Source organism: Botryllus schlosseri, chromosome 4, assembly GCF_051294905.1.
Source record: "Botryllus schlosseri isolate E-star chromosome 4, Bs_hap1, whole genome shotgun sequence".
In the NCBI taxonomy this organism is placed as follows: Eukaryota; Metazoa; Chordata; class Ascidiacea; order Stolidobranchia; family Styelidae; genus Botryllus; species Botryllus schlosseri.
The window spans coordinates 1,430,042-1,444,676 of record NC_137239.1 but is presented as its reverse complement, the minus strand read 5'-3'; the positions used below and the strand labels follow the sequence as shown (position 1 = coordinate 1,444,676).

Genomic DNA, 14,635 nt, shown 5'->3' with positions numbered 1-14,635 from the left:
GGTACAGACATTTGCTATTCTCATCTCCATAATAAGAATGGACCATGATTTGGAACTTGATGCGATGTCCAAGTTTTCTCGAATTTAGTCGTTTTAATCTAATTTGTATACAAACTGTAGCTATAATTCTAATTTAAATTTAATTTGCAGACAACTGCTGTGTAGCTATAATCCTTATTCTACTCTGATTCGGAAATATATCTAACTGTAATTCCAATCTAATCAGGAAAAGCTAAAATATTTCTAGTTGTCCAAGTCTTTTTGTAAAGTCCTTGCCGGGTATGATCGTTGCACTTGAATAATTCTGTTTGTATATTATGATTTCAGATAGCTGAATTCAGCTCAGTTGGAGGCGACGCAATTGGCCAATCTGTCAGATCCATCATGAAAAGGGTCGCTACTACCCGTGTTTGGAGCAGTTACAGCCGTGTTGGGAAATGTGGAAAGGAGGCTTTTAACGAGCTCGCGTTGTACAAGATCATATATAGTGAGCAACATTTATGTTTACCTTCGAACCTATCCATATGTGTTCAGTACAGTACACCCCATGTAAATGTTGAGCTAGCTCAGTGGTTCTCAAACTTTTTTGACACGCTACCTTGACAATAGCTAAAATTTATGCCACCGCCCCTTTATCGTCATATCAAAAATATTAAAACGAGCAGCCAGAATATTAGCGAATGTTATGTTATATTGGCATGAGACTGACATAGGGAAACTCATTTCAAGCCCAAAAAACATCGAATATCTCGATGGGCATCGCGCCTGCCCTGTGATGCTTTCACACCTCTCAGTTTGAGGACCACTGAGGATTTACACTAAATATGAATACTTTTGTGATTTTTAAATAGTACCAGTAATGTTCGTGATATAGCTTTTTAAGGACCTTGTAAAAGGATCCATGGTGAGGCTGTGACCGAAAAATCTTACATTCATGTTGTCATGGAGGCGCTGCGCCACTTCTCTCATCAGAAAGGCGGATGTCAATGGAAGGTATGATTTCCATATGCATACTTGACATGGTCCATGGACTACTGAGATGTTACAGTTCTTAGGCTTGACTGGTATTCATTCAAGTACGGCAGGCCGAAATAAGTTATAATATCAACAACAAATAAATTACCCGGGTAATTTATCGTTAACTCGCAAGACCAACCGCAAATTTGATTAGCCTCACCGCGGACTTTAGTCTGTTAATGACTAAAATATCAGTTCCGACATGTAGGCGTAGCCAGGAGCCATTTTCGTAGATCTTCGTATATGACCATAAAGTAGAACATCTCGTAACGGATTTATTTGTCTTGATATTTTTTTAGCGCTGCACTCGATTTATTGCCAATCGATTTCTTGCTTTTAGTATTGGTGTCTCCTCCTGAAACGTCTTATTTACGGAATTGATATTAGCTTTATTGGCAATTATGCGAGAGCGTGTCGTCCGACATGCGACTTCGCGTCTGCACTCGCGAAAAGATCGTCGGCGATGAAATCTTTGCACAAAGTGATAGACGCACTTTCACTGAGCTCTTCGATATTGATATGTCCAAGCGTTGATTAATCATGTCCTGGCCAAATGAGCCCAGCGGTTTACAGCGTCGACCCACAATATATGCTACTAACAATGTTTTATTGACCTAATTCTTTCATTAACTTGAATAATATTTTTGCGCGACTAGGACATGTTTTCATGACATAATTGTTAACGATTTTGATGTGTGGTAATATGAGTCCTTTTTTATCGTTACCTATAGTCCGGTTCGCTCCTATCGAACGACTTAAAAAGGACATCAACATTCAAGTGGTCCGCACAATGGTTCGCAAATCTCGTGTGGCCCATTGGCCGAAAAGGTTGGCCACCGCTGATGTACGGTATCAATAAATTTTTGTCAATCATTATTAAACCGATTAACCAATTCAATGTCATGGTTCAATTATTCAAATGTGATACGATGCAATGTTATTCAACAGAATATTATGTAATTTAACATTGCAAGTCTATTATGGTTAGTGCAGCGGTGGCCAACCTTTTTCAGAAAGTATATTATGGTTTGTGCGGGGGTGGCCATTGGCCAACCTTTTTCAAATTTTTTCAAAGTTCATGAAAGAATTCAGTCAATGAAATAATGTTGGTTGCATATATGTGGGTCGCCGCTGTATACCGCTGGGCTCATTTGGCCAGGACATGATTAATCAACGCTTGGACATATCAATATCGAAGTGTTCAGTGAAAGCGCGTCTATCACTTTGTGCAAAGGTTTCATCGCCGTCGATCTTTTCGCGAGTGCAGACGCAAAGTCGGATGACATGTTCTCGCATAATTGCCAGTATAGCTAATATCAATTCCGTAAATTAGACGTTTCAGGAGGAGGCACCAATACCGAAAGCAAAAAATCGATTGGCAATAAATCGAGCGGAGCGCTAAAAAACATCAAGACGAATAAATCTCTTACAAGATATTCTAATTTATGGTAATATACAAAGATCTACGAAATGTGCTCCTGGCTACGTCAATATGTCGGAACTGCTATTTTAGTAATCAACAGCCTAAAGTCTGCGGTGAGGCTAATCTAATTTTCGGTTGGTCTTGCAAGTTAACGATAAATTACCTGGGTAGTTTATTTGTTGTTGATATTATAACTAATTTCGAGAATTGCCTCGCGTGCCACTGAAAACGTTCTTGCGAGCCACATTTTTCCGGTCCCGGGTTAGTGCCGGATTCACAGTGTACCCAGTCTTGGGGCAGAGATAATAAAGTTGGGTGATCTATCAAGTCAGTCATCGCATTCCTCAGGATTTAACAACCCGGGATTTTTAATAACGGTTGATTTAGCAAACCTGAGCACACTACAGATAACTAGTTATCTATAAACGGACTGTACAGAGTACAATGCCTAACATTCGTACTCGCTAATATATCCAATAATGACCGTAACAATCTAACCTAACAGTCATAGGTGATGACTTCACTTACCAATCAGCCAATCATGCACAGTTGCACACACAATTGCAGAGCGATGTATCTATATTCTGTAAACACTTTTGTCGCCATATAACAGGCGAGCCTACCCGTGACCCGCGAGGTTTTGAGTGGCCCACGAAATTCTTGAAATTAGTTATATTTCGTAAAAATTATTACCAATGTAATTTATTGTGAATTCGCCGACCAACAATTTCATTTGCTTGAGCGAGAAATTTGGGATGTCAATGACTAAAATATCAGTTCTGACGTACTAACGAAGCCAGGACTTTTTGTGCGCAGCTTAGATTTTGTGTGCGCAGAGCACCGCACATTTGCGGGAGGGAACGTTACTTGTAAGCGCCTTAACCGAAAGTGTAGATGTTTATACGTCCAAGTGCTGAAGACTCCTGTCCTTGCCAAATAATCCCAACGTTTTATAGAGGCTACCACAATATATGCAAGTAGCACTGCTTTTCGCCGAATTCATTAATTAACTTTGAAGAACTTTTGCGCTTAGCTTGGTCAAGACATAAATGCACATTGCACATTGACTTTTCACACTTACTGATTTAGATGCATAGTACCAGTGTTGGGATCACGTCATTACCCTCGAGTCACAAGTCATTTAGTCGTTGCAGATTTTGACTCGAGTCAAGTCAATCGATTTTCGGAGGTAACTCGACTCAAGTCAAGTCACGATTCAAGTCAAATTGAATTTGCCAAGTATGAGTGCTGGGTAAAAGACGGATTAATCGGTCATTTATCTTCAATCAAATAATGTAAAGTTAAATATAAATGTAAAAGGCGTTGTAGAACTGCTAATAGCATATGTGAGTAACTTTATATCTACAGTTCTACACGCTACGGTCTATTATCAGCCAAAATAGAGGATCGAATACGAAGCCTCGAGAAGTTGCAATAAATTGATATGGTACAATATACTACCCATCCGTGAGAATAGAGACGCATAAACTATATTCGTTCGATTTAAATTATACAAGCGGGTTGGTAAAAGATAGCACTGCACAATTTAAGCACTGTGCTGTCTGAGAAACAAAGATACCTTGCTAACAGAATAAACTACTACTACGACGACAACGCAAGCATAAGCTGTGACCGTTTCGTTTGCGGTCAATTAAATTATTATGTAAGAATGGAGGATCAGTGAAATGTGCGATCAGTGAATGGCTGTTTGCTCTCACAAGTGACACCGGCATATCGCAAAAAATCCGAACGCACAAAAGATATAGGGTTATTTAATTGACACCGTTTACTTGATTACTTGAAATTGACTCGTAAATTTTGCTCCGAGTCGCGAGTCAATCCACATATCTGGAGCGCCGAGTCGAGTCAAGTCATTTTTGCAAAGAGACTCGAGTCAAGTCGAGTCATACGAAAGAGTTGACTTGAGTCTGACTCGAATCTAGTCAAGAGTCGAGTCATCCCAACACTGCGTAGTACTAAGAACTATCTAAACAGGATCGAGCATGTCTTTAACATTCAATGTTGTTGTTTCTCTGTAGGGTTCTATGGGGAAAAAGGCAGAATGCAGCTTCTTGTCCTCGTCGTCAGAAGATGAATAAGACACTCACTCAGTTGGATTTTGGACCATGATTATTGTTTCGTTCTATTATTTTTTCATTCGTTTCGTTCTGAGTTTCTTTGACACTGTTTTCTATATGAATTATAAGTTCATCAAATGCAATGTTTAGTGTGATACGTGTATGTGTCCGCAGCCAGCCTCAGGTATGCCTAAATATGGGAATACAGTGATGTTAGTATGCCGGGATGTTTTTTTGACCATCGATTGTACGTTCTAAAGCATTGTAGATACAGAGTTTTATCTACGTTTTATTAACGATCCCGATTTGCGTGAAGAACGCGTTAAAACGCGTCGACACAAAAACCCACTTAAAACTAACCTGCCAGTCTTTAATATGAACTAAATAAAAACGTTTTTTTTTTTACCTCAATGGGCTGTTTCGTGTATAGTGTTAATCCGCCCCGCAGTACAGATGCCAACAGCAGAGGAAATGATGCGCCCAATATAGATATACCAACTCCGAATCGTGTGCTCCTCACGAAGTAAAATTGTGGTTCTGTTATGTTTGGGCGATTCCAATATATTACCACTATAGCGACAATCCGGATGGGAGGTCAAGAAATGCATACAACAAAGTGAACAATAACAATTGGTCCACCCAAACATGCATCATCATTTAAACCTTGCAGTAAATTCTGAAGACACCCCTTGCATCAATTCTAGCGATGAATCTGATCACGTGGGTTAAGAACGGCTAGATATTTGAAAGTAATGATTGAAACTACTAATTTAATAACGAAATTCATATGTGAAGCTATAAAATGTTCGCGCCTTGCGCGATTTCGATGCGTACAGTATGCCGTTATCAATTATTAGATTAGTCCAGAGTTCACCGGAAATGGACATGGACAGTTTAACGGTTATTTGGCGCTCCCCTAGCTCATTTCGACTATTTCCTGAAGTGCGGCTGTAGGCTACATGACTAATCGAAATGCGACCGTGAATAGTAAAAAGGTTGGCCACCCCTGGATTAGATACCACGTGATGCAGTTTGGCGTGAATGGTGATGCCAGTGTTATGTTGTTGTGATGTCTTTCGAGGAATACCTAACAGCTCAGAGTCATTCTACTAAAGGTGACGTAGTCAGGGGATGGATCTTGGGGGTGGAAGCTATTGTATTGATGCTCATGTGACAAGCCGATCCGATTCCGATAAAATGAAAATAAATGAGTTCATTCAGTAATGAAGCTAGTAAGTTGGGTTCTAGTAAGTTCGTTGCTAGCTTTTAAACATCGTTTCTCATTCTAGTTCTAGTTATATTTGCGCCTTCTGAAAGTCCAGCAGTTTGTACAAGTCTGCCAATGACTCTTTTGACGAAACAGGTTCTCGTCCCAGTTGTATAGTGTTATAGAAAACCTATTAAGTTGCAACTTCCGATACTGTTTAGTATCGACGTTTTGTGCTGAGATTTTCATATTAAATGTTTCAAATATGTTTTATAAAATTGGATTGGATTAAGAGTCCAACGCTCTACCGACTGAGCAAACCGGGCTAGTGGCAACTTACAGGTTCAGTCTGAATATGTTGAAGTGCTATTTTCTGATGATCACAATCGCTTTATTGAAAACGGAATTGAAAGTTATCGCAAAATGCATATCGTGAAATAATGCCGAATTAGCACACAACAATCCATGACAATATACCGTCATCCCGATTTTCTTGCAGCATGTTGGCAAGTGTCAACGAAAGTGCGAATTAATGGGTTCTTGCTTTTGAACATTTATACCAAACTGCACCCTTTGATTAGTTTATCACAGTAGATTTGGTAACTTAACGATGTAATCAGTGGGGTGTTTGAATACGATCGACATATCGCACATTTAGATTACGCGTTTCCTGAACTATATTCAGTACAATGTTGTCGGTAATAATGACTGGTGATATACCGGGTGCCGATATAGCAATGCCTGATCAAAGTAGTAAACATTGCTATCCGAAAAGATGAAGTAGAAAAACGCGGTAAATTTCAAATCAATCACAAATTGAAATAGCTATTTTCAAGACATGTCATAAGTACTTTAATTAAAAAAACACAGCGAAGGGTGTGAGCAGTAATAAACTCAGCAGTATGAATAAGTTATATTTGGTCGATTTGTAACAGCTTATATCATTACTCGACCAGTGTCGTTATTTGTGGAATTTATTACTTTGTAATCGATTTCGTTGTGATTCCTTATCTTTGTGCTATGTTTAGTCTCCACTTAATAGGATAAAGGGAGTTCGTATTACCCGTAAGTCAATTAGATCCGTGTAAATTTGAGCGCTAGACACTTTAAGTATGCGTTACTAGGGAAGGGTTACCATATTTCAGCAACCCAAATTCCGGACACTCTTTAGCGCCCACTAGTGGATTTCAAAATGAGTTTATGATGTCACACTAGCAAAGCTTTGCTCATAGACCAGTGGTGGTCACGATCCGCTTCATGAGTATGTGGCTGTGTGTTGTGAAACCGGGACCGAAAGCACATGTTTTCAGCCCCCTCCCGCCCAATTAAACAATGATTTTGAGCCCACACATAAGGGTAATCGGATGCAACTTCTGGGGGGGGGGGTGCTTGCTATATGAATCTGGTTGCTATATGCATCTGGTCGTTAAATTATTTGAATGAATTCTGTCAATAATATTGGTCGTTCCATATTTTACTATATAGATACTACTCTCCGCCCACATGATCATAGTTAGCGGTAGAGCTGGTGGATGATGATGAGTTCGAAAATACGGGGAGCGTGATTTCTTCATAAACACCCCACATCCACTGGTTTCCAACCTTTTATGGTCGCGACTATATCTCCAATTTTAAAATGTTCCGTGACCCCGATCAAAATTTGACGAGCTGATTACTAAAAGAAGTCAGCACCTTTGCCCTGACTTACTCACGGGCTATTTTGAAAGCTGATTACGTTCAACATATTCGCAAACCCCAGAACAAAGGCAAACGAGCCCCCGTTTGGAACCACTATCCTTGAATAAAGCATTTAAACGGCCTTAACGATCTCTAGGAATATACTGTTCTCCTATAATTGCGATGACAATTATAGGCTTACTCCAGTAAATGAAGGTTGTTTTTATTTATATTTTATTGCAGTTTTTGCGATGGTGGTAGTCTCCGTAATAAAATTTATCAATGTGATAGTAAATCGCGCGCAGCGCGAAGAAAAATATCATGCATCAACATAAATATTCCCAAAAAATGTTGTTTTTATGCTGATTTACGAAAAAATTATGAGCCTACTTCAAGTTTGCAAAATTCCGGACATTTGGCATATTTTAGAAATTCCTACCGGACGCTAGTTTGAACAGTGAAATCCCGGACATGTCCGGGAAATTCCAGACGTATGGCAACCCTATACTAGGGCATGAGAGACTTGTATACACGTGGTTTTAAGTTAGCGTTAGGGTTGAGTTGCGTTAGGTCTCGGATCAGGTTAGGGATCGCGTTCTGGTTTATGTAGGAGTGGATGTCGATGTCAGGTTTAGTTTTGGAGTGAAGAAGTCACATGCCTAAGTGACGCATTCTTGAATGCCGTTTATCACTGCGTCGCATGACAATTGTTTGAATTAAAATACTTGAAGATGCCAATATTCGAATTTTGCGGTGGTTGTGTTCTGGTGATCTATTAGTGGAATTTCCTATTTTACACTAATATCTCACATTTTATGGGGTATGGTGAACAATGAACGTATCTGTAAATAGTCTTACCGATAATCCTTCTCCACACGATTGCAGCCACGTTACCGCTGCCCACGAACCATCAAGATTGCAAGCTCTGGATCCCAAAGGTCTTCCGTCTGTGTCACAGTATTGGCCGTTATCAGCGTTAACGAATTTATGAGTAACAAAAGAAATATACCATTTGTGGTACCAGACCCACATGTAGTGTCTGAAGTTGATGTAAAACCGCCCAAAGTTTCGGGAAACGTGACATTCGTGAGTCCTGTGATGTTTGCGCTATAGCAAAGTTCAAAAGGTAGCGTGTTGCATTGAATAGCCACAATTGGACACTCGACTGTAATGAAAGAGCAACGTTGATGGTACAACTTTTCTATAAATTGCTAATTTCCTTTGTATTTTTTATTAATGAAAAATTACTGATTTAAATTCACATTAGCTTTGGATACATTATGGGCATGACATCCGCTGTTACTCTACTCGTTCCTATAGAACCTGCTACATTCGTCTTCAGTGCTAACAGTATATAAGTTACTGTTTCCATTCAAACTTTTATCTACAACTACCAAGGAAATGTATATTCCTTATATTTACTTGCCGGCAAAATGTCCTCTTTTTGGGTGCCGAGAATATGGTAGGCCTATACCAGGGGCGGGCAACATACGGCTCGCGAGCCGGATCCGGCCCGCGAAGTGATTTTGTCCGGCCCGCGGACAGTTTTCCGTCTTACATGATAATGTGGCCCGCGGCCCCAGTCTACCGAGATTCCCCACTACTTGCTTACTACGTTAAATTTTAGTGACTGTAATTTAGCAACTGTATGTAGAATGTAGCGTGCGAGAGTGCAGCTTACGCGAAAGTTCGTCGAAGCGAGAAGACTTGCATTATCAGCATTTACGATGTACTCAACCCTAAAGTCGGTAGTGGTAATCGTGGTGTTCGTCGACTAAAATGGTCATTTACACCAGGCTGATATTTCTTAATTTTGATTCCGTAACCGCCGAATTGTAGCACGACACACTTCTAGGCTTTTGTAAGGCACCGCTTATGTCAGGGGTCGCCGACTCAAAACGGCCCGCGGGACACTTTTCAAATTTCGCAGAGGACGCGGGCCGCATGAATTTCACATCGAGATTAATATTAGGCCACACAGTTGAACAACGTCGCTATTTCGTAACCCACTCAACCAAAATGAATTGATATCTTGGTAAATTTGGGGTACCGGGCCCATCTAACGCCATGAAATCTTAATTACGGATTGCACCGTGTGTTGGTTGATAAGAGAGATGCAGACATGACGGCGCCTGTATGACAATGCTGTTCTCAAATCCACATTGCCTTCGTCAATTTCGGCGTGAAATGGCTTTGAAGTAACATTGCTGCAGGGTTGTAACCAAGTCACATGGTTCCGAGTCACGAGTCAATCTGACTTTTGTGGTTTTGACTCGAGTCGAGTCGAGTCATTTTCAATTCATCACCGACTCGAGTCCGAGTCCAAGTCACCGTTTTAAGGGCCAAGTCCGAGTCATAGTGTTATGACTCGAGTCGAGTCCAAGTCACAGTATTGAAGTCATGTTCAACTTATGTTTTCAATCTTGCTTGGGTGATATCGAATTCCTTGCTTGCCAAACATGCTTATTTTGTCCCTATCATAGTCTTGGCACATGTTTATTGTTTATTTAGGCAGATAACGGACAGTTCCTGGCCTCATTTACCGATGCTACAGACACACGAGACAGGCCGCCAATACGATCATTTTACTAATCTTAGAACTTTAAATCAAATATCTGTCAGTCTGATATATCACAAATGCAAGCACTCAGTTTTTATTACTAGCACATCGACGACCGATCACAAATAGCTTATAGAGAATTAACGAATTCACGTCTACATACTATCTGATAGAGAACCTACGAATTCACGTCTAGATACAAGCTGGTAGAGAATCAACAAATAAACGTTTATGTAGAGGTACTGTTTTTCTTTCACATTAAATCAGGTGGTTGACCAGAAAAATGTCAACTTTCCTGCTCAGCTCCCGAAGTAGTCGCCGGAGCGTTACTTTAGTGCTGATTTACTGTTATCTTAGTCGAATTTTCCGTACATTTACCAAAAATTCTCAGAAATGAGGGCAGAATCTTAAAAAGGAGGCTACTTCTTAAAATTGTTAGATTATCTGAAAGAACTTAAATTTGGCTCAATTCCAACCAGTAGAAAGCAATGCTAAGAGAAAATATTTTGAATTAATTACAAAGAGACTTTCGAATTTTACCGGCTACCTCATGATATTGTTAGATTGTGTAAAAGTATGATTCATAGCAAATTTGGCTCAATTCCAACTAGAAGAAGCGAAGTTATTAGAGTGGAATATTTTGAATATGAAAAAATAGTCGACTTACCACTAGTATGTAATTATATTATATGAAATCATTTCTCACTAAAAATACTCCATGTATTTTCAAATCCAATATTTTCTCCTCTCATATCATTGATTCCACTATTTAAAATTAAGCAAGATTCAGTGTTCTTTTTATGCAACGTAACAATTTTATCAAGTAGCCACCATGTAGAATAAAAAATAAGTAGCTTTTGATCGGCCCTATTGTACAAACATCACAAAACATTAGCCATTCATTATTAATCACGTGCACGATGCACATATCTAACAATACGTCAAATGGACGGAGGGTATTGTGTGTTTAATAAACACTGTTTATACAGACAGCAGATCAAATCAATGAGTTATACTTGAAAAATACTAAAGTGGAAAGGAGATTCTCATATATGTTGAGGCGGCATGACCTTAGAATAAATCCACATCCACTGGATACACGTTCCGCTGGTGCATAAGATGCAGGAGTTGAAAAGCAATTTTGAACCACACTGAAGAGCATTAGATACTCATCCATTCTAGTCGCCCAAAAATACAAAGAATCATCGCCTTCAAATCTACACATGAGCTTATCAGTCTCTTCCAAGTAGGCTACTTGACCATCTGAGTCATTTCATTGGCTCTAATTGGACTTTGGTTCGATTGTTTGCTTGTATAATTGAAAAGTCTTGAGTATTATTACCTCTTCACCACGGGATTATTTTGTACAATGCACTGCTCTTTGCTACTATGTACCATTGTCTTTTGTTTTTACGGCGGCATATCTGATATCAGACGAGTGCAACGAAAGCAGTGGTGACAAATAGCGATGTCGACAGAATTCGTCACATGCGTTGATCTAATCATTGTAATTCCCAAATTTCTTCACCTTCAAGTCATATAAAATAAGCCGAGTCAATGACTTGAGTCGAGTCATGCGTAATGACTCGAGTACAAGTCGAGTCAATCCAAATATTGACTCGAGTCGAGTCGAGTCATTTTCCAATTTCAAGAAAATGACTCGAGTCAAGTCGAGTCACAAAAAAATCGTGACTCGAGTCTGACTCGAGTCGAGTCATGACTCGAGTCATTACAACCCTGCATTGCTGTCGTTAAAATATATTCATTAAGTACGATTTATTCCTGGTATATGTGGATAAATGGGTCAATATCGTATCGATTCAGTAATCCGGCCCGCCAAGTACCTAATTTTCCCATATCCGGCCCGCCGACTGGAGAAGTTGCCCGCCCCTGGCCTATACTATACCATCGGTAAGGTCAATGTTCCAATATTTTTCTCAGTTGCATAAAACTATGCCGTAGCACATAACAGCAGAAGCTGTTGCGACTCAAAGATATTGAAAATCGATTATAGATGATTAGACCACGACAATACTGTGCACAGATATTTGCTGTGACTTTAAGACCAGGAAAATTAGACTGCAACAGGAAATATATCCTCACTTGGTACGCACACGCCTTCACTTGACTTCGTGTAGCCGGCGATACAATCACAGATATAGGATCCAACTGTGTTCACACAGCGTTCAGCATCCGTGCACACTGGTACTGGTTGTACGCATTCGTCGATATCTGAAAAAAGAAATGAATTGGAATGGTATGAATTGTCTAGCACATTGTTTAACTGGAAATTAGCCGGCTTTCACCCCAATTTGAGACAATGTTTTAATTGCTGTTTTGTTGGTGCAGGGAAGAAAGTAAACTCAAGATTAAGAAGCAGATTGTTGATGCACCAATACTTTTACTATACGGTGATTCATTTCTATTCCTATATTGGAGTAGACCAAAGGATGATACGTTTATACAAGTTTTCTTATCGCCCGTCTATGAAAAGGGATCATGTCCCACAGTTGATAATCAACTGTGCTATTTTGATGAAGCCCATCACAAGTTACGGCATGGTCATCTAACCTGCGTTTCGGGTAACGTACAGATCGATCTGCGACCGATCAACTTAATTGTCCGGAAGAGTATCAGCATATTATATAAGTAAGATATTGGAAAACAAATACATTCAACTCCGCTTAGTTCAGACAGTTTGATCTCGCTCTATGTCTGCCGAATCAGCGGAGAAACGGCATTTTTTCGATTTAAGCGGAAATCAACTGATAGCCTCATGGTCTTGATTGAATCCAGATAACGCATTCAAAATGTGGTGTGCTTCGCAATAAATAATTTGCTGCTGCGCGATACCGCAGTAATTGCCACATATCGCATGAAACTTACATTTTTGATACTTCCAGGTTAGTTGCAATGTCAATATTTTCGATACTTAACCATTCAACAAATACTCTATGCTGTAGGCCTATTACTGTGTTACACACGCATATAGGCCAATCGGTCAAATAGTAGGCTATTCTGTCGACTAAAGCGTTTGTCTGGATTATCCGGTGTCCGAATTAATCGGTGTTGAGTGTACGAACAAATACTAACCAGAACATTGTTGGCTTGGATCTCCCGAATAACCAGGAACACATGAACATTCGGTAGCGCTATCATAGCACCCGGCGTTATCACCACAGTTCTCCGATGAGCAGCGATTTTCTAGACCGACGAAAGTGGAATAAGTTGCAGGAATCTAGTGCTGGAAGAATTCTAACCTGTGCATGTTCCGTCTGCTTCCCGTATATACCCGGGGATGCAAGTACACTCGTATGTGCCAGGGAGATTAACACAAGATTGCCCATTTCCAGTGCAAGTTTGGTTCGTATCGCAGTCATTTATGTCTGTAAAAGGAATGCGGATTATGAACAGGAATGCAGAGGCAGCTGTGTGAAGGCGAGTCGAATCTAGTTACTGAAGTCGCTGTACTAAAGTGTGCCTTCAAAGACACTTTTTATCTACACAAAGAATGATAGGCTCCTGGATTGGAATTATGGAAATTCAGTATACAATTGAGTAACGCGTTCATATTGAAATTTATCTGTGAGGGGTAATCGTCGGCAACTAGTAGAGAATTGCAAAGGACATTGTATATCAACGACCGTGTCACAAATGTGGCTGTATTATCTTGTATTATTAAATACAAGATAATAGTGACACAAAATCCCTTATTCCCTTCAGCAATCGTGTTACACGGAAGTCATATTCGGCAGTGGACGTGATGATTGAGTCAAAAATACAATACTTCCCAATTATCAAAAGAAGTATCCACCGTATGTAGCTAACACCTTTTCTGATGCAGACAGGAAATGAGATTAAGTTGGCTGCTAATGTATAGTTTTAGATGAGAGCAATATAAAGCTATTTACAGTGAAAAATTTGTCATGGCTCCACCCACGCGTTCCATTCCACTGGTATACCAGTAGGGCAGATGTGGTACCGATGAGACACTGGGACAGAAATACTTGAAAAATTTTCTGTGATAATCCCATTAATTACAGTACGCGAATTTCTTTGCGATGGCATGCTTGCAGAATCTTTCCTGACACACAAAAAACGTCGACCTGAGTGAGATATGGGTTTTGTGACAAATGATTTACGTTTTAGGGGGTGTAAAGTAGATTTGGATCGACATATACATTTTCCTGTATCACCTTCCAGACTAACAAACCCGCCATAATTTTTGATTTGAAGTATAGGGCTTGTATGACGGTACATAATGGCACATATTTTTTGAAGCAATACCATCCTCGAGTGAACTATTTTCAATTCAATTACAATATTTATACGGTGGGGGACCTACGGTACCGTAGCCAAATACAGCAAATTAGATGAAACAACTAATCACTTAACATCAGAAACACGCCTACATATATAGAAGCTGTAAAGCATTTACCTGTGGTGATTTGTCGCTATTACGAGGTATTTGAAAGTCAAAATGTCGATTTGCGGGTAATATGTATGGGACATTATTTTAAAAGTTTGGGCGTAAATCAAAACGTGATTTCATAACACTATTTGAGCTGTTATATCCTATTTTATTCTTGAAGGTGGCGACGAAACATTCTTGATTGGCACTGTAGCAGGGATTATATTGCTCAACAAATTTTTTTTTTACAAATTTGAGTTTT

The 14,635-nt window shown here is 39.6% G+C and overlaps 1 protein-coding gene and 1 long non-coding RNA gene across 31 annotated transcripts in view; one reads left to right on the top strand and one right to left on the bottom strand.

Annotated features, from left to right (window-relative positions):
- LOC145437839 (adhesion G protein-coupled receptor E5-like) overlaps nt 1–14,635 on the bottom strand; it is a 138,166-nt gene that overhangs the window by 40,108 nt on the left and 83,423 nt on the right. For all 30 annotated transcript variants that reach the window (XM_080315150.1, XM_080315162.1, XM_080315158.1 and 27 more), the window contains 5 exons: nt 13,223–13,348; nt 13,056–13,166; nt 12,066–12,194; nt 8,412–8,567; nt 8,261–8,349 (listed from right to left, as the gene is read on the bottom strand). In XM_080315150.1, coding sequence (XP_080171276.1) covers nt 8,261–8,349; nt 8,412–8,567; nt 12,066–12,194; nt 13,056–13,166; nt 13,223–13,348 — 611 coding nt within the window. The remainder of the gene's footprint in view (nt 1–8,260; nt 8,350–8,411; nt 8,568–12,065; nt 12,195–13,055; nt 13,167–13,222; nt 13,349–14,635) is intronic.
- Nucleotides 2–4,661, top strand: LOC145438290 (uncharacterized). The gene is made up of 3 exons (XR_013914908.1): nt 2–487; nt 884–993; nt 4,480–4,661. It is a non-coding gene; the product is annotated as an uncharacterized LOC145438290 (long non-coding RNA).